This window comes from Scomber japonicus, chromosome 5, assembly GCF_027409825.1.
Source record: "Scomber japonicus isolate fScoJap1 chromosome 5, fScoJap1.pri, whole genome shotgun sequence".
Taxonomy (NCBI): domain Eukaryota; kingdom Metazoa; phylum Chordata; class Actinopteri; order Scombriformes; family Scombridae; genus Scomber; species Scomber japonicus.
The window spans coordinates 10449598-10470412 of NC_070582.1; the positions used below are offsets into that span (position 1 = coordinate 10449598).

At 39.3% G+C, this 20815-nt stretch overlaps 1 protein-coding gene across 1 annotated transcript in view; it reads right to left on the reverse strand.

Moving 5' to 3' along the window:
- The window catches only part of megf11 (multiple EGF-like-domains 11), a 56014-nt gene that overhangs the window by 20962 nt on the left and 14237 nt on the right, over positions 1–20815 (reverse strand). Inside the window, exons 3-7 of the mRNA XM_053319729.1 lie at positions 6452–6698; positions 6170–6290; positions 4956–5092; positions 3032–3244; positions 2371–2545 (exon numbers count right to left, since the gene is read on the reverse strand). Coding sequence (XP_053175704.1) covers positions 2371–2545; positions 3032–3244; positions 4956–5092; positions 6170–6290; positions 6452–6698 — 893 coding nt within the window. The remainder of the gene's footprint in view (positions 1–2370; positions 2546–3031; positions 3245–4955; positions 5093–6169; positions 6291–6451; positions 6699–20815) is intronic.

The following is a 20815-nucleotide window of genomic DNA, read 5'->3' on the forward strand; positions in this document are numbered from 1 at the left end:
GTGTTCAGTTGGGTTGAGATCTGGTGACTGTGAATGCTAAAGTTTATGATTCACATTATTTTCATACTTATTAAACCATTCAGTGCCCCCCTGTGCCCTATAGATGGGGGCACTGCCACACTGCAGGAGACCACTCCCATCAGAATGGAAATGTTTGATCATAGGACAAATACTATTCAGAGCGACTGAATCCACTCACTGTAGACCTGTACCATTCTCATTCAAACACCACACATGCACTTAATTACTTGTAAGAAATGTAAGATGATTCATTTGACTATTTCACTTTTTTCCACATCTCTATAGACCAGTGCTAATGGTTTTTGCACAGCTGAACTCTCAAATGTGCATTTATATATATGCACAGTAACACTGCAAGCTGAACAATGACATCAAAACCGGCAGCTCAAGCCTTAACAATATGAATGGTGAAGTTGATTCATTGGAAAATCTGTCTCGCTGCAACAATTTGATCTTTGAAGAGAGACTGATAATAAGAAGTGGTCTGACTCAGAGGAAAATGTCAGAAAAATCATCCCAGAAAAAACTTAAACTTGACCACAAGCATATGCAACTGGAGCATGCCCACCATTCTGGGAAACTACCTGGCCAAGGAAAACCAAGGCCAATAGTGGTTATGTTCCTCAGATATAAGTACGGTCTTGCTGTACTGGAGAAAGTGAAGCACCTCAAAGGTAAACACAACTTTGTTAATGAAGACTTTCTAACAAATTACGTCATTAAATGTTAAAAAGTCTAATTTCATGTTATTTACAGGAAATAAGAAGACACTGAGAAAATTACACTTCATAGTGATGATGAAGAAATAAAGTTTCATCAACATGTTTTTTAGGTATTCTGATAGATTCATTGATGACATCTCTTGTACAGAACATGTTTAATATGGATACATTCAATTATATCTTAATTAACCCATATTAAAGATACTGCAATATTGTATGAGTGAGTACTTTTTCAACTCATCTGTGCAAAATATTGCTTCTGCAGAAACAGATTAATATATTAGTAACTTCTTCAAGACTTTTTACCACTTTTGCCACCACTTTTAAAACTGTAGTTGTTGACTATTTTTGATATTTAAATTCTACAAATTTGCATCACACTCTTGATTGTATTTACTTTGCAATGAACCCTCTTTCAAAGTAACTTAGATCTTTTCTTCTTGCCATCTTGATACAAAATCAGAATCAACTGGGCCTGATAAGCATCTTTATACATTCGGCAGAGCGAGACTAGATGTTAATTGCTTAATTGTACCATGCAGTGCACCTGTGTGGAAACCCTTGCTATGTTTCTCCACTAATTCATTCAGGTTTAGTTTTTTCACCTGTCTGTAGATTTGAGCTAGCTTTTTCCTCTGTCTCTCTGATGGTACAAGTTAAGGTGATTCCAGTACATTTGTAAAAGTCACTACAAACCGCACACGACTGATTATTAATGTCTGCAGCGGCTTGTGAGAGAGAATTAATCATTAAGCAAGGGGTTTTTCTTGTGGTGCAATAGAGCGCATCCATAATAAGGCAATAATAAAATGTCTCACCTTGCTTCAGCCTGCCTGTGTACAAAAAGCCTCTAAAGGAATACTGGGACCACTTCCAGAGTATTACGACCTCAATGACGCAAATATTTTACCATGGCCACAAATAACATGAAATATAAATCAAAGCTACAACCTTTACAAAGTAGAGCTCACACAGCAAAAGAATGAACTATTGAACAGCATGTGCTGTGAGTCCATTACCAATACCCTCTTTGGATGTCCTCATATCATCATTATTATTATTATTGTTGTTATTATTATTAAGTGGGGCTACTGATGTTTTTAAGTATAATAGAAACTACAAGGGGCAAGGTTAAAATGACAATTAACCTATGACAGTTTTATGAAAACATTATGTAACCAGTGGCATAATTTAAAGTTGACACTCCATAATTACAGCAGTGATTAAATAGAGAATAAAATGTCAACATGTTAAATGATTTAAATCTAAAGTCATGGATATTTTACGGGCTGATTCTAGAGAGTTTTATTTCCTTTTTTTCTTTTCCTCATTTTTTGTTTTATTATTGATTCAATGCATTTTAAGTTTCCCTTTCGGCCTTTCTGTTTTTCTTCTTCTTCTTCTCGTGAATTTTGGCTATGTGGTGGTTTATGTAACAGTTGTGCTGCCATTTTGACTCCAATGAAAAAAGAGATTTAGATCTCATGAGTCCTGAGACCAAATAAAGGTCAAATACAAATGAAATAAATAACATATAAGATAACAATAAATAGCATTTTAATGACAGTGGCCACTGAAGTCAGTAGTATTACATAGCAGTGAAGGAATACAGCACATTTAGACTCACCATGAATCCAGGGGCACATATACAGGAACCTGAGACAGGATGGCAGTCAGCCCCGTTGGCACAGCTGCAAGGCAGCATGCATCCCTCTCCATAGTATCCAGGCGGGCAGGTCTCATTACAGTAAAGCCCTGTCCATCCCGCTGAGCATGTGCACTCTCCAGAAAGTGGGTGGCAGCTAAGCCATAATGAGAAAGAAAGATGTGATAACAACAGAAAGAAAAAGAGTGAGGCAGAGATTCAGCTGTGAGACTATCAACACTCCATTCCTGAGCAGGGTCAAAGTGTGAAGTCTGCGCCAACAGCAATTCATCCATCTATGTGTCTACGTGCTTGTATCAGATAGATGAGGTGTCCCTTTTCTCCTTCATTCTGTAATGACTTCTATGGTCGGTGCCCAACTCCAGCCGGAATCAGAGCATTAACATTGCATTAACTATGAATGCTGCTGAGAAATTATGAATGAAGCAAAGGTCGCGATTAAAAGCTAACTGGATGACATGGCTAAGAAGTGTTCAGACTTCAGAATGAGTGCTGGCTGAGAGCTGAAGGTGGCACAAAGCTGAGTTAGAGAAGTCTTTATTCATATGGAGTTACAGCGACTTCGCTTCAGGACTTGGTCAGAGTGGAGCAGTGTGTGGCCTTGCACTGATGTCTAACTTACCTCACAGTGTTGGTGGTATTACAGGGGCAGTACTTGTCACAGATGAGGCCATAGAGGCCTGGGGGGCAGAATCTCTCTTGGCAATTAGGCCCTTTAAACCCTGTTTCACACAGACAGGCGCCATTGATATGATGACACTTGGCTCCATTCTGACACTCACACCTCTGGTTACACAGTGGACCATAGGTGCCCACAGGACAGTCATCCTGACACCTAGAGGAAATTTGCAAAGCAAGGACACTGACTTTCAAAGTGGTGATCTAAAAACATGTAATTTGTCAAGCAAAAATCACAAACTTGGACTACTTTCAGCTTCTAAAATGTGAAGATTTGCTGTTTTTCTCTGTTTTATATTACCATAAATTAAATGACCTTGGACTCTGGGAAACTCTTAATTCATTAATAAAATATTAAAATAATTGCAAGTTGTTACTCTACAACAAAGTTGTTTTAATGTTGTTTACCTGCATGATGGAGAGTTAGGGTTAACAAAAATAATAAATACATCTTATATTAATTATGCAAATAATAAAGTTGAAATGCTTACCAAAAGAATATGTTTTTACTCCTAAAATTCTCAGTGTTAAAAAGATTTGTTTTTAAAGAAATGTAAGAATGACTAATAATAACTTAAATATTGAACCTACAAACAGTGATTTCCTACAATGCTATGTTTGTGTAAGTATCTGAAAATACTGGCAATTTCTTCAGCTACTACTCTAATATAGAAGAAAGTCTTATATTATTAATAGTATTTTTTATATTTCAACATTTAAATAATGAATATTTAATTTGATGTTCAAATATCCCAGGCTGACATAGTCAAATCTCAACTAATACATGACACATAAGGCCTGAAAGCAGCCCCCTGCTGTAGGCAGTCAGGGCCTCAGTTTCTCTGCAGGGCTTGGACAAGACTTCGTAATCAACCACAGAAATTAGAATTGCTGAGGAGTTTCTCCACATGAAGCACTGAAGTAAACCACAGAATGGATTGTTTTCTTCACTTAAATTAGTGATTTAACTATACAATCCTAGCGTAGTATCAATCTCAAGAGTCTAACAAAGCTATTACAAATAGCTCAATTACATTATAAAATGGGAAAGTTATGTTTCATGTTTAAATTAACTGGACTTTATTTCATCAAGGGACAATGGTATTATTATACTAGACAGGAGAGGGTAGGGGCTAACACAATCTCAGATTATTCCTGGCAGGTTAATTCACCTGCCACTGATAAAATGAATGAGGGCAATTTTGCAAAATAATAAAGTAAAGCAAAGGTCTTGTCGAGGAAGTGTTTCCATCCAAGAGACAATTGCTTTAGCTGAACTAATAAACTCAGGCTGCTCTGGGCTGCACTGCCAGGCACGGAGAACTAAAAAGATCTGTGGATGTCAATGAGACCTTAATATAAGCCATTACTTATAATTAATGAGCAGAATCCAAACAGCATGTAACCCATGGTGAGATCAATGGACAGACTGGAGGGAGTGGAGGAGGATGAAGGCTGAAGACATGAAGCCTCACTGGTCAGTATGAAATACGAGATTAATTAAACATAAACACCCCTATTAAAAGCTTCCAATCTACCTTCAAATGAACTAATGGGCATTTACAAATGCGTATTTCTCTTGAGCATGAGAGTGTTTGGCATTTCCTTTCTCTTTAAAAAGAACAGCCAGGTTTGTGCCTCATTTGGAAGTCAACAAAGAGAATAGGTCAATGAGTGACTGTTTAATGTGTAACTGTCGGCATGAAACCATCCCTTTGCATTAAATACTAATATCAATAAATCATGCCATTGTCTGACCTATTTTCAAAGTAGGAGTATAGAAGTTTGCACACAGTACTTTACACAAGGTTTTGGTGCATAATAATTGAATAGTAATTGTCTTTCTGCCAGGGGTGTCAACTACATACCTGCGTCCACTGAAGCCAGCTGAGCACTGGCACTGTCCATTGATGTGGTCGCACATGCCGCCATTACGACAGGAACAGTCCTTGCTGCAGTTGATGCCGTACTTGCCAAGAGGGCATGGCTGGGCACAAACTGAGCCCTGTGAAAAAGAGCCAGCACAGAAGTTCACTCAGGACTGAGCCTCGCCAGGACTGAAATAACTGTAACTAAACTCTCACTGTTGTTTTATTGATGTTTCGACAATTCTGACTTACTGTTATTTTTGGCAGGAAAATAAATGACCTACTGACAACACTTCTGAAAAAAACAGTTTTTTTCTTGACATGCTTTTTTTTTTAACTTCAGGACCATACCTTTAAGTCTTAAAGGTATTTCACTCGAAATAACGCTGAGTCTGTTTTCACATGGAAAGTCATCAACTGACTTCATGCCATGATGGGAATAACACAGAGACACCAGCACTATAAGCAATCATTGTGTATTGACATGTATTGATTGGACAATATGGCGATATACACTCTATATACTAACCAGAGATTTTGCCATATTGTTTATAGCATGGTATCTTTCCCTTTAAAATCTCTGGTTGTTTCATGCAATTCTAGGCAGTGTTGCAAATCAATGAGCAGGAAATCTGTACAGCAAAATTGGATTTTGATATGGTATTTGAATCAGTGTGATGAGGTACCTCAATTTGTATTTAATACAAAGGTCTTTCATTCACTAGATTAGCATCCACACATTTCATATGCAATCAGTTTCTCAACCGCATTTCAGAATTTTTTGTATTATATATAATATCATTAGTTTATTATATATATATGTACATTAATATTGTAATACTACATTAATTATACTGCATTTAAACAGGTGATGTTTTGATTCCATGATGTGCCCTAAGCCACTTGGTGATGGTGACATCCCTAAAGTAACACGTTATGTTGTTGTCTGTGTGGGTGGCCATGTTCACTTGACATTGCTTTTTGAACTCCAATTCATTTATTTATCTATTTCTTGCAGGGAGTAGAAAATCCCACGTTCTCATTTATAATTGAACACAGCATATTGATCCTACAGTCTCAGTTCTGAGCATGTCAATTGGACCTATAAAGACTACATTAGAGACCAAAATGTTTTTTTTTCTACAACAGTTTTCTTTTCTCAGGCCTTTCTTTCATTATTGTATCTCCCCCCCCCCTTTACTTGAGTGACCTACCGTCCACCCAGCAGGGCAGGAACAATCTCCAGTGATGTGGTGGCAGGTCCCTCCATTCTGACAGGGGCAGCGCTGCTCACACTGAGACCCGTGACTACCGAAGGGGCAGCGCTCTCCACAGCTGTCACCACACAAGTCAACAGTCAAATGTCTTAGACACATAACCTATGTTTGCCTGCAGTCTTTTTCATCAACAAAAAGTACTCAGAAAAGCAACAGAAGGCACATAGACATTTGTTCAAAGAAAGTAGCAAAAAGAATAAGTATGTTACTGGTACTCACAAAGCCCCAGTGTACCCCGGTGCACAGATGCACTCTCCTGTTGCGTGGTTGCAGGTGGCACCATTGAGACACTGGCAGGGTAGTTGGCATGCCTTGCCATAGTAACCATACTCACAGGGCTCCTCACAACGCCATCCCTGGTACCCATCAGTGCAGACACAGGCCCCTGTGATGGGGTTACACTTAGCCCCGTTTTGGCACTGGCACCGATTACTGCAATGAGGTCCCCAGTAGTCACTCTCACATCCTGCAGGCACAGAAAGAGGTGGCATTAGACAGAGCAGGGTAACAAAACACCAGAGAATATGCACCAGCATTTACCCTTGAAAACATCTAAAAGGATACAATAAAATAAATTAATTAAATCAAACTTCTCTAGTAGTATATGTAATAGTTAATAATTAATAGTACATGTTCCAGGGCATTACTTACAACTAATTACTTATTGCATTAATCATTTTATAGTTTGAAAACTGCTTTCTTACAGTGGTCCATAAGCTTGATATTTTTGACAATCATCATCAGTTCATATGTAAATTATTCATCTCCTATCAACTAAATAAAATATAGCAATTTTGATTTTAAATGTGTTTTAACTTAAATGATATGGTTATATTTCATATTTTTAACATCATTGCACTGGGTTTTGTGCACTTGAATATGGAAATATGCACTGTCCTGATGATATAAACATTCATTAATACAACAAAAAAAAAAACATTTCTGATGTTTGTGTGCTGCTAAGAATTACACTGTCAGACTGTTCTATAAAATTATTCTGCCTTGTAAAAACTTACAACAACAAAAGCAAGGCCTGTTTTAAAGATATACAGTAGTCTTCAGCAGGAAGGATTGGGGCTGAATGCTACAGACAGGATAAGGACGTTCAAAAATATTGATAGACATATTACAGTTGTGTCTTTTCATAGGATTTGCTCACCGTTAAAAAAAAACAAAAACAGTAAAAATATAGAATATTGCAGCCTTGTCTTTAAATTCATTCACTTTATTCTCCCCTGCTCAGGGTCGTAGGGAGCAGGAGTGTATCCAAGCATGCCCTGAGCAAAAAGCAGGGGAACAACCTCAACAGATTGCTTTCCATCACAGAGCTAACAATATCACACAATAACAATAACACACACGTTCACAGTTATGGACACACAAAAAGAACGAACATGCAAACTCCACACAGACCAGACCTGAGCCAGAAATCAAAATGAGACAGTGTGTGACAAACAGAGCCTCTGTTTCACACGTCTGGTATGTGCAAAGTCTTTGTGAGACAAATATAAAACCAGCACCCTGCAGAACAAAATTCATCTCTCCTATCAATATGAGCCTTCCAAAACATTAATCAAACTGTAACGAAATCTGTTTGTGTCCCAGACAAGTGACTAAAGAAAGCTGAAAATACACTGACTGTACAGTGAGCCCTCTAGCATTAATGTTAGTTACTAGACAGTGTGTTCAATCAAGGTGACATAATGAAAATCATTAGTCTTTCAGATGAGTCAATAAATATATGTGCAAAATGAAGAATTCACACATATTTCACATGAGGAGAAGATTCAATCTCCTTTCTTGAAATATTTGATACAGATTTACGTATGTATACAGTATGGTCTATAATGTATGTTCAACAGAAACAACTAATAAGGTTACATACTGCAACTCCAATTTAGCACCACCTACTGAAAAAAGGAAGCCTCGTGTGACATTTAAATGAAATTGACATTGTTTGTTTCTCCACATAATAACATGACATGATATCATTTGTGGGTAGTCTCTAGTGCCACACAGTTGACACAGGAAATGTTCCTTCACACCTTATTGCAATGTCTGAAGATATCTACGTGTCCACAATTTGAGCCCTTCGACTGCACCACGGCCCAACATAGGTGGGGGTTCGGGAGCCAATCATTGCTGCTTGCAGCTTTAATTAAGCCTTAAATTTCCTAATTTTTAGAAATGGCTATGTCAAGCTTTGTCTTCTTGAAAGATTTTGCTAACGTTAAGACTTAGTTGATGCAAAGAGCTTACTTCTCTACTTAGTTGCAGCTATGGTGTCTTCATTACTAATAAAGCTGCATTTATCAATTTGGTCCACTAGAGGAAAGAAAACTATTACACATGACTATTACACAGGCAACATGCTATCCCTGACATATAAAGTCATCTTTGAAATCAATTAAATTGAAAACTACCTACAGCAGGAAAGAAGCTAAATTTTTCATACCACCTGACAAATGTAAGTCCAAATATCTACTCTCCTTTTAGCTCTGTTTTGGTTATCTCATATTTTGGGTGTCTTGTGTGTTAAGTCTCACACATTGACTTTGAGACTCACACAATTGATACTTTTCACACACTGTCACGCGTCCATTTTCTCACACAGTGAAAATAAAATACATAACTGGCAGCTTTGCAGTGCAAAAAAAGAGGGCAATGACAGTGCACAGACAGACAAGACAGAGCAGCACAGTGCAACAGCAGCACCATGGAGCTGCGAGTTATTCAGACCATGGGGGTGGGGTTAAGGTTAGGGTCAGGCAAGGGGCAAGAAATATACACACATCTATTATATTGTAATGTATTCCTATGCATGCTGTTCAGAGTGTTCTTTCTAGTCCGTGGCTCTCTCCCATCCTCTCATGCTGTGAACGTGCAGGCAGTAGAGTGAGTTAGTATGGTAACGGGGATGTTAGTTGTGAGGCTACATGCCATTGTTTAACCAAGTTTGATTATACTAATCAGTTTGTGATGGGATATAAGGCTATTTAATTTATATAAATTGTTTGACCTTGTTTGACCATGCAGATGGACTAGTAGCCTGTTGAGTGGGTTAATTGACTTTGAATAATGCAGATTTAATTACAAACAAAAATAAGTACTACTGAAGTACCCAAATCTCACTCCAGGCTGTAGTTAAAACTTGGCCAATCTGCCATTGTGTTCACCAGTTAACTTTGGTAGCTGTTTAATGCTAGTTCAGTAGCATACAGCAGGTCAATCTGGGCCTGTTTGCTGAAAAAGCCTGCCAGACCAATACAAGAAGTACCAGGATGAGAGCAAATCAGATTCAACTATATACCAGTAAAATTTAGGCAAAAGAATATGTATACATTAGTGGCCAAAGGGCTCTGAAGCTGCAGAATTGAGTGATAATTCTATCAGGCCCCTCTCAAATTTCAGTCTCTTATTCAATATTTTCAAAAATATGTTTACAGTAATTAAAATCCCTGGTGCTTATCTCCTGGTACTAGAGTGACATTTTAAAGCATAACTAAGAAGTAAAAGGAAATGATCAGACAGGTGCAGAGCAGACTTCTGTTACTTAAGATTAGTTAAGAAATATACCAGACTGAGTATAACTTTATGTGATGTTGACATACCACAACAATCTTATTAATAGCACCCTGAGTGTAATCTGCAAAAAGAGAAGTAAATGTGCAAGCTGTTCACACCTCTTACCGACTAGAGGGAAAAGCAAAAGATGACACGAAGATTAAGAACACACGGATTTTTCATATATAACAGTTTGTGACTCGTATGTCTTTTAACACCTTTTTCATGCGCAATTTCAGCAGTCAGCTGTCACAAACGGCCGATGAGCAAAAAACCCTGTTGAGTTAATGGAGATAGAGAAACCATAACCCACTGCTGTTACTCACTTTTTAAACCTTGTTAAATTTACTATTAAATGACTAATCATATTGAACTTGGAGTAACAGAGCAAAAAGGTGGAGTAACACCTGGATGAGACTATGTTCATCCCCTGTGATGAATGTGCAAATACCCCAGAGCTGTCATCCCTCAGTAACGATGAACAGCAAAATTAACTCCCCCAGCTGTATTGTAATATTGGCACTCAAGAAAATTGGTTAGGTTCTACAACCTAGCTGCTTTACATGGGTTAATGTAAATAGCTCAATGACATTATGGAGTGGCACCTGAGGGAATGATGTAAAACAAGCAATTCCCACATTGTACAAGGGATGGGACTGTTTCGAAAAACTCAATACGCCTCACAATCTGCAAGCAAATAGCTAATCTTTCAAGGTTAAATGAACAACCAGTTTTTATGTGAAGAACAATTGGCACTGAGCTGGGGTTTTAGGCTGTCTTCACTCTCACCAGTGTAATTGTTCTTCTGAGGAGTGGTGATTTAAGTGATTGGTAAAGCCTTATGTCTCTCCATCAGCAGCACCCGTATTGCTTCACATAAAAGCCCAGCTTGAGACCCGGACCGGCACAACAGCCAGGACGGTGAATATTCCACTATTGATTCTCACATCATCGAAGGCTCAGTCGTAAATGTAAAGACACTACGCCCCCTCTTTGCTCACTTTGCCAGAGCTGTGATCAGCCAGAGTGGGAGCTTAATGAACCTTGTTTCATGGTCGGCACTGAAGCCTATTTTTCCAGGTACGCAGCAGGAAGATGATCAGCCCTTTGCTGATACAGACAGGTCTGCCCCGAAGGGGGTCCCGAAACACTGGGCTAGTGCTGTATTGCCTCTGTGGTAGGACAGACTAGAGGCCACATTACAGGGCTCACATTGATTTGATCTAATCTGCTCCTGGCCTCCAGTCTGGCATGAATGAGTTCCCTGAAGGTTGAGCTGCTGCCACGCAAACACCCCTGGCACATTAAATCTGAGATGTGTGCGGGAGGCCAGGGTAATGGATGAGCAGTTTCGCTGCAACTTGGTTTAGCAGTTTATAAGCACTTATCAGAGCTTCCTCTGCTAAACAGTGCTCTCTCAGCACAGTACAAAAACAGGCACTGCCAATATAACAAGAGGAATCATCACCTCTGGCCTCAGCGGCAAACCTTGACCACATTAACAGAATGCTTTATTTTACTTTTACATGTTTAACTCAAAATATGATGTCAGTAAAAAAAACACCTAGAGCAGAAGAGAAAAACAGAAATAAACCAAAATCTATCCAGTGCTTAATTTGCAGACTTTTCTGGTGCTTAGGAGCTCAACAAATGTTACCATTTGAAGTTTTAAACCGTCTTTAGCTTGCAGTTAGAGGCCTCAGCACATTGAGAGCAAAGCCCATTATCTCGCTGTCTCTCTCCTACACAGAGGTTCTCAAACTTTACCCACTAGTCTCTCACTTCCCAGCTCTGACAGCATTTAACTGTGATTAAGGAGTCAGACTTCATGATGAGCTGCGGGCAAAAGCAGAGGGAAACAGCAGAAGGAAGTAGCATGTAGCATGAAGACTTCGGCTTCTAGAGAGTACAGTTAAATTGTGTAAGGTGATAAGGACACCCTGTGGGTTTGGTGTGCAGGCAACGAAACCCACACATTAGTCTGAAACTAGAGATGCTGCAATCCAACCCATTAACTGGCCTGGCCTAGGTCAGTGAGTCTAACCAGAGGACACACACACTAGCCAGCTTGGACTCAGAGCTCATAATGCATAACAGTTGAAATGTGGATAACCTCACACACAGGGAAAGGTCCAATCCCAAAGTGCTGGGTATTATCCCCTTGGCTGGAACAAAACAGATCATATTGAGGGGTACGAGCAGATGGCAAACTTCAGAAGGTGATGTCCAAAGAATAGGCTGAGAGAGCCATCGTAGTGGTGCTGAGCTTTGAAGTGTGCTCAAGAGTCTGCATGATCAGGGGCTGGCTGCAACAGGATTAAGACCAAACAGCTTTCAGCAGCTGACTTCATTCAGAACTTCTCCTGAACTTGGCCTCTTCAGCAAAATGTTTGTCACTGTTCTGTATGAGGGGAAGTCTGTGCCACAGAAAGCTGCCATAAGCTTCTCAAAGCTAAATTCAAAATGAGGGCCTGAGTCAAGCTCTTTAAACACTCTGCATTCAAATTCTAGTTTTATACTTCTTTTATTCTGCTCGACGCAGGGCAAATGCAAACTTCAATTACAATCACGACTGGACTGCTGTAAATGTTGGCCGCTAGATGTGGTTTTTGCAGACAGTTGCTTGCTTTCTTTGCCAACTTTAACTTAGAAAACCATATTATTGCCATTGGAATATATTTGGCATGCAGCCCAACTTTACTCCCCACTGCCTGAGTCACTCACTGTAACGTAACTATTAACACACACTGTTGACACTTGAGGAATAACTTAACTCACACAAAACATTAAAGTGCAAAATGCTCAGGCTCCTGAGAGCTTTTTATTCCTCACTTACTCTTTAGCAGAGCTTGTGGCAAAGCAAAGCAGCGTGACTCATTGTGTTGATGAGCCTCCTGCGTTGCCTCATGAGAAGACTGCACCTCTGAGCTCCACATTGTCTGATTCTCGCTTTGTACGACCATCTTTGTTCCTTCACAGATCTGAATTTTCAAATTAAATTCCATGACCAGAATTAGTACAGGCAACTATTTTACCATGGCACGAAGGGACAGGCTGTCTTCAGATGTTTTAAGTGTTAAAATAATCTTTTCTTTTTTTTTTTTTTTTACAGAACAATGAAACAATTCTACCTTCAATTTAGCTGACACAAGAATGTGCAGTATTCTGCTGCTCTTCAGTCAACATGAGCTATTTGCAATAGGAGTTATTCAGTAAAAGCCAGACTCAACATTCAGCTATTCATCACAGCTCCCCGACTCAATGACGCAGACTAATAGAGTGAAAAGCAGACAGAACTGGTATGAGGGTCTAGAGGGAAAGTGATGATTGTTGTGTAAAGTAGTAAATTTGCACTGAGTGATAAATGTCTCTCAGCTTTGTTAAACTTGTGGCTGTAAAAGCTGCCAAAACACTACAAGACAAACCCCACTGTCCCCTCCATGTCCTGCTGACATCTATTACATAGTTATTTATTAGTACACAGAAAATCCAAACACGACAAGTAAACAGTTTAGATACATCCCAGTGAGCTTGACAAATGAATTTCTAAATATACAGAAGAAACTGCCAATAGTCATGGGGGCAGTTCTGCTGAATTGGAATAACAGCATGCTGCAGCTTCTGCTGTTGGGCGTGTCGTTTGTCCTGCCCTAATTCATCTTAGCTGAGCCCCTGTGTGTTCACGCCCCCCTGGGGAAAGAGCGGTGCAGGGCCAAACCAACAACACAACACAGAGACTCTCTGAACACAGTTTGCTGCTCAGACAGTTCACTGTAATGCACCATATGCTCCCTCCTGATACCACCTTGCAGTTGGATAAGAAGTAATAAGATCTGACCGTTGCCTATTTGGAACCACAAAACTAATGAGTGAATAACTTAATTCTTTTAAGACTATGCATTACTGATTAAAAAGTCTGGCTTGGTTGTTTATCTCAAGGATGATCTGATCATTTGTTCAAGTTCTATTCAGGATGTGAAGCTGGATCAATATGGGACCTGCAGGTGCCAGCCGGCTCCTCTGCAGCGCAGCTCTAACAGGGTTAACAGGGCCAGTGGTTGACCAAGATAGACAAGGCCAGGTCATCTAGCGTTATTCTAAACAAGCACTTAAGAGTGATGCTACTTAAAAAGACAGCCTCTCTTTCTAATAAAGCTTGCCGTGTTGTTTGGTAATACAAGCAGGCTGTGAAAAACGCTTTCGCCTCAGTGCAGTAAACCAGTCACTTGTTCAACAGAACCTGACACGGCTCATGAAAGCTTCTGGATCAGCAAATTGTTACACAGCCCGTTGCTCCTTCCAATTAATAATTTACCCTTCACCCTGTCCTGCAGAAAACAAACCCTTCACTCTATTGCCACAGGACAACAACAAAAAAGCAATCAGAGCAGTGGTGGACGTTTATCTACAGTACATACCAACACACAGTGACTAGAGTATAAATAAAGTCACGATTGCACTGCATCACCAGACATACACACAACAGGAGTACGGCCAACCACGTGGCCACTCAAAAAACAATGTCAACCCGATAAAACTAACTGTTACCACACTTAATTTGCACACATTGATTTCCTATTTTCAATTATTAATTCTAATTAGGATGAAGTAGAATGTGCCACTGGGCAACAGCAGTCAATGTGAAAGGGGTGCGGCCACAGAGTGGAGAGTGATGTACATTCATATGAATCCAATAGGAGCACCCCATCAGCATCATAAGTAAGTCAAAGAATCCTCAGGCTAATATAGTATGAATGTTGGCCATGTTACTAATGCGGCTATGGCTGAGACTTTACACATTAAGGGTTTACTAAATGTAAACAGGGACAGTAATACACAAAAAAAGAATACATAATCTAAAACAGACTTGTCCATTTGATAATAATTATCTATGAAATGTCAGAGGATAAAAAAGTTTCCCAAGATACAATAGAAAATGAGCTGAAACATCAAATGAAAATGAGATAATCGTCAGTTAGCAACATGGCAGTCCCTGATTGTTTGGCCTTAGCTACAGTCATAAAATCACAGCATGCTCTTTCACCTGCAATGCTTTTGATTTTGAGTGCAAGGCTGCAGGGTGAGGGGCTATTGTTTTGCCTAAGGTATCCTAATTAGAGAATTGTGACTGATTTGATTTGCATAAGTAGCAGGCCTTAATAAATGAGTTGCTAAACCTGTGAAAGCTGTGCTTGTAAATGTGTGGCACTAATTAGTGCACCTCTATTTGTTTAGCATGACTCTATCTGGTAGCCTCAGACAATGCGACCCAGCCAATAAACCAATAATGACATACTGTTAGTGTTTTATGTGTCACTGAACATACAACTTCTCCAAACAGAGTAGGCAGAGGTAGTCATAGTTAGATATAGGACATGCTACCAGGGGCTCTGAGTTTGAAAGGGTTTTTTTCAACAAGCTAATATTAATATTATAGCTACATGACATGAATTATCCACTGTATACATTGAGGGTTTCATCCAGTGTATTGGACCTGAGTGGTCCATCAGACCTGAGTTGACCCCCTGCCAGGCCTAAGCATTTGGGACTTGGGAAAATATGTTTTCTAAACTAAAATGTGTTATGCAAGTAGCGTATCTCCCTTAAGGAATAGCTCAATGTGTAGCAAGTGTGCGGTCAAGAGAGAGAGAGCGTGTGTGTGACGGTGAGGCTGCAGCCACCGGAGCATCCTGCCTACTGTCTGAGAGCAGGCTGAGCAGGCAGAGAGCGGGAGAGTTTCTGCTGAAAACAATCACCAAGACCTGGGGACACATGAGAGCAGCTGTTCGCTAACAGCTACGTGTGTTTACAACAGAGAGCAAGAGGGAGGACAGACGTCTCACTCTGTTACTCTGTGCTGCAACCTCCCTACCCTGCTGGGTCTATCAACTTTTCTGGCAGAGACTCTGTATATGGCAAGCTACTGTACTGAAAATAGCAGGTTATGAAAGCAAGGTTATGTTTTGTGATGCACCAAACCACAAAAATTAACACAAGCACATCATGTCACGCTGTGCAGACATTATAACACCCTGTGGCCTGCAGCTTTTAGGACTATCCCCTCCAGAATAGCACACTGCACAGTGCATTCAACATCACATAAAGCATTCATCTCACCATGTATTTGGCACAAAGGACTATTATGCACAAAATGACCAACACCAAACAGTCATGCAATGAAGTATAGCTTTTGATCATTCTCTCTTCATCCCTACAACTGGGATTAAATCACCAATGGTTGAAACATTAACACCAGACATAAGACAAGAAAGTAGACACAAAGCATGTGAACTACAAAAGAGATTAAAATGAAAGAAATCACAGAGAAAACAGATTTTGTTTTCTTTTCTACCAATGTGACTTCACACTGGGTCTCATATTGCTGATGAATTGTAAGAGGTCAGGTCCAGACATGTATGAAGGCTCCCTAGCAGTTCAGTGACCACCTGCCATTCAGTCAATGAACCCTTTATAAAGACGTTGCTATAAGTTGACATGTACACATTCACTTTGAAAAACCTTGTACTTGTGTGAAATCCTGTATGAAGGCTGGTGTCCACAGAAGCAACTCAGTCTAACCTTTACTTGACTTATTGTATCTATAGTTTTCTTAACCTGAAAATATATCCCCTCAATATTAATTACCTGTAGAGCCTTTCCAGGATGAAATACTCAACCTTCTGTTAGCTTGAAAGGTAGAGATTAAAAAGTTGGGACTTTAATACATCATAGAGAACAGCTTCAATACATGGTGACAAGTGTTGGTGGAATAAATGAATCATAACATCAATAGAAATTTCTCAAATCACTCCTGCAAGTCACAGCTGACACTCAGTATGGTCAATATGCTGATTGCTTCCAATATGTTTGCTCAAATAGTGACACATGGAACTACAAATACGTGTGTTTACACTGCAGCATTTATTGGTATTTTGAAGAGAAATATAATATTGGTTGTGCTGGAGTGATACATTTCTATTGATACATTTTCCCTTATGAAAACTTGAAAATCCATTGAAACTAGAGAGGTCAACACTTGAGGAACCCTTGTAGTACATTGAGCAACCCTATTGTTAGACCAGGATGTTGGTTAACACTAAAGTTGTTTTATATACTACAAGTGCTGTTGGAGCTTTGACCTCTCTAGATATTTTTTCCTTTTCTATATACACCTTGAAAATAGATTCATTTGTGCCAGAAACCCCAACTCTGCTTTTAAAGAAATGAAACTGAACATACTGATATAAATTTAAGCTGACCATGAACTTTGTTCTGCAATATTTCATCCTCAAAGAGGTTAAGTATTTCATCCTCTGAATATACAACCTGGGGAGAGAATCACTTTATTGCTGCTCTTTAGATTGGTAGGTGATTGTAAACTTTAATGGACTGCTGCAGCATCAAATATATATCTTTGGTTAGTCGTTATTTCCCCAACCATTATGACTATTTTAAAATTTAAAACATGGAACAAGTCAGCCTGGAAAATACTCTACAATGTCCAGGTTTAAATTTGTCTGTTCATTTAGACACAGAATCAAACCGTATGTTTTGTTCCTTCCAGTTCATGATCGATATTGTGTCTGGTTCCTAAAATGCTGGATGTAAACAGTCTGTATAACAAAATTCACAACTTCTTTTTAGCCTAATCTTAATTTAAAATGACAACCAAGCAGCAAATGTTCAATAACCACTAACTAATACAAAGCTGAAATTGACATCAAAGAACCAGTGTTATGTTGAAGTCTGTTTTCCTGTCAATATATGTTGATGATACCTGCACCCAACCTTACCCTAACCCCAACCAGTTATTAAATCATAACCACAGCCCTAACCCAAACCACAGGGGTGACACTAAAGGAAATACAATTCTAGGGAAACACTATTCAAAGGGGGAACAGGGTAGAAATGGACCAAAAAAAGATAACAATTAAATTGCAATCATCCTGGGTAGAGAGGGCAGGTACACAGCCTTGGTCTTGTACCTTTGTCATTGCTACATTTACATGCTTCCCGTGGGTTTTTTGTCTACACGCAGACCAATCATTAAAAAACACAACAAGTAGCAGTGGGAGGTTGTAAACAATGTTTCCCATCTGTCAATTTGATTATTTTACCTTAAGCTGTACCTATTCAGAAAAGCAATAACATTGGAGTCAGAGAGTACTACAAGCTATCGACCAGCACAGACATTGTGTTTGAATGCAAATGCAATGGAAGTTATTATTTTTTCTGTTTGCATCCCTTTTGACCAACTCCTTCCGAATGCCTGTTGTATGAGCAAACATCCAGTTGTTTATTCCCACCAGCAATTTTGTGCATCTGACATGTTACAGTTTATGGATGCATCTCTCCCTTTAAATACAAACATGATTTGGCTTAAAGTTGGACAATCAGCACGCCTATCCACCTACCAAATTAATCCCAACAATACAGAAGCATACGCGCACACAAACACAAGGATAATTACTTTTTAATGATCTCACATTATGCAAATGCTCATCATGAAGCCATAAATCTTAGAGGGAGTTTCTACCTGCATGACCAACAACAATGCCAACAGCCTGACATATCATATTGTGTGAGGAAAGTTAAGAGATAAAGACTGCTTCTGGTCTCCATCTTCTTGACTTAAATGCATTTATTGAAGTGTATACCTTATTTCTGTGCATTTAAATTTTCTGAGAAAAAAACTGAAATGTGAAAAAAAATTTAACTGAAGAAAAGAAATGTATAATTTAACTCTACTATTGAGCAAAATCCTCCTAGCTCACTGATATTCATGTGAAAATGGACAAAATGTGGTATAGCAGTGTGTTTAATAACCTACCAAATTAGCACTGGAGCCTGTGAAATATTCAAATATCTGAAAAACAGAAGTTTGAAGACCACAACAGTACGTTTTGCTCAATTAGGTATGAAGAGCAGCTGTACTGGATGGATAGATGGCTGGTACAAAAGAAGAGAAACAGGAAAACATCTCTAGCCTTTGATTAACACAGAAAAACTGTAGATTAAGGCTTTTTCCTTTACACCATCATCTCTCCAGGATAATGCGGGCCCTTTGGAGACTGCTCCCAAAAAAATAAAGAAGAAATTCTGGAGTTCATCTCAAATGAACTGCAGGCTCTGAAAACACTGTTGTTCTTCCAGTCTCTCAAACTCGCTAGGCCCATGAATTATTCTCCCCAATTGTCAAAGTCAAAGTGAAGAGAAAAGTATACAACAGCAACTTAGAGAATAGTGTGTGTGTGTGTGTGTGGGTGTGTGTGTGTGTGTGTGTGTGTGTGTGCGTGTGTGTGTGTGTGTGTGCGTGTGTATGTTTTTTCTTAACTCCTTGGAACCTTATCCAGTATAAACACCTTATCAGGACCAGTAGTCCTCATGGGAATCAAACCCAGGCACTAATGACGCATTTCTGAGGCCCTGGTTAAGATTAAGGGTAAGGGTAAGGTTAGGCAAGAATTGGTTATGGTTAATTTAGGGTTAAGGTTTGAGTTAGACTGTCCACAATGAATGGAAGTCAATGCAATGTCCTAACAAGGATAGCTGCACAAATATGTGTGTATGTGTGTGTGTGTGTGTGTGTGTGTGTGTGTGTGTGTGTGTGAGTGTGTGAGTGTGTGTGTGTGTGGGTGCGTGTGCGTGTGTGTGACAGAGAGATACTGTGGGCAGCTAAGAAATGAATTGAGCCATCTGGGAAGAGCAGGAGGTTCCTGCACCTGTGGGCTTGGGGCATAAATCCTGAATCTCGGCCCACATGACATTTACTATGAGTGAAGGGAACATCCTTTAAAGCCTTTAAAACAATGCAACGATAGATTTAATCATCGGTCACTTTTGATTAAACTGAAGTTGTTTACTTAAAGGACGTACAGAAGATACAAGAAAAGAAATTCCATCCAAAACCTTATTTTACAGTCAAGGCAACGACTAGTCATATTGATCCACGAACCTTAACCCTCTTTTTGTTCTGTGGTGGAGGTCGATTTTGTCATTCATACTACAGTATGCCTACGCCTGGAATGGGAGCGAGTCCCAGAATCATAATACAGGCTAATGTTTAAAGTGTGAGGCTCAGAGAATCACATGGTGTCAAGTTTCTTTGCAAAACTAATTTCTCAGGGGGGATTCATCACTTTGAGGATGCGGGTGCCTGAACCAGTAAGTCAGCATTTTCTGTCTTTTATCCATCTAAACTCAATTGAAAGGTCTTAATGAAGTGCGCGCTACAGGACATGATGAACTCCTATAAGGCTGCTTCTCTGCTCAGACCTAACATTGTATTAGCCAATAACACATGCTTGGTTACTATGCACAAAAAGACAATTTCTGTATCATTGACCTTGCTTTTTCTGTTGTTCTTTTTCAGCTTTACAACTCATTTTGGAGCAGTTTCTGCACAACACAGATTGGATCCTCATGAATGCATCCTTGTGTATGGTAATTATTACATTTCCTCTAAAATTTTCCTTTGATCCTTATCATTCAGATGCCCTTTTGTCGATGTTTAGATCCCAGGCTACATCTCTTTGTTCCACTTAGTACGCCCTAGCTATGCGATAGCGTCTCTTCGCATTCTGTCCTTTTCCTTTTTCCTCTGTGGCAAAAGCCACCAATTTAATTGAATTTCTGGGCTTTTAATGTCTGCATTACTCTAATCAGCGAAGAAGAGAGTAGAGTTGTTTATCTCGACCTTGGTAGAATTAGCAGAGGGTATTTGAGCAGATGTTAATGCTTTGAAAAAAACAAAAAGTATTCTGCAAGATTGTAACCTGAGCTGTTATTGATCAACTAGTCAAAGATGCTTATAGGCATTCACTGACATGTTCACTGAAAGTGTGCTCTGATGACACAATGCAGTAAACTAACACCAACAATGCACAATATTCTACTCTGTTTCTATTTCACAGGCCAAAGTACTGTCTTTTATATAAACCAATGCAAATGTGGACGTATAAATTTTATATGAATTGACCTAGCTTCCAAGTCTTTTGTCATTCTGCTTTATGGCTGTAT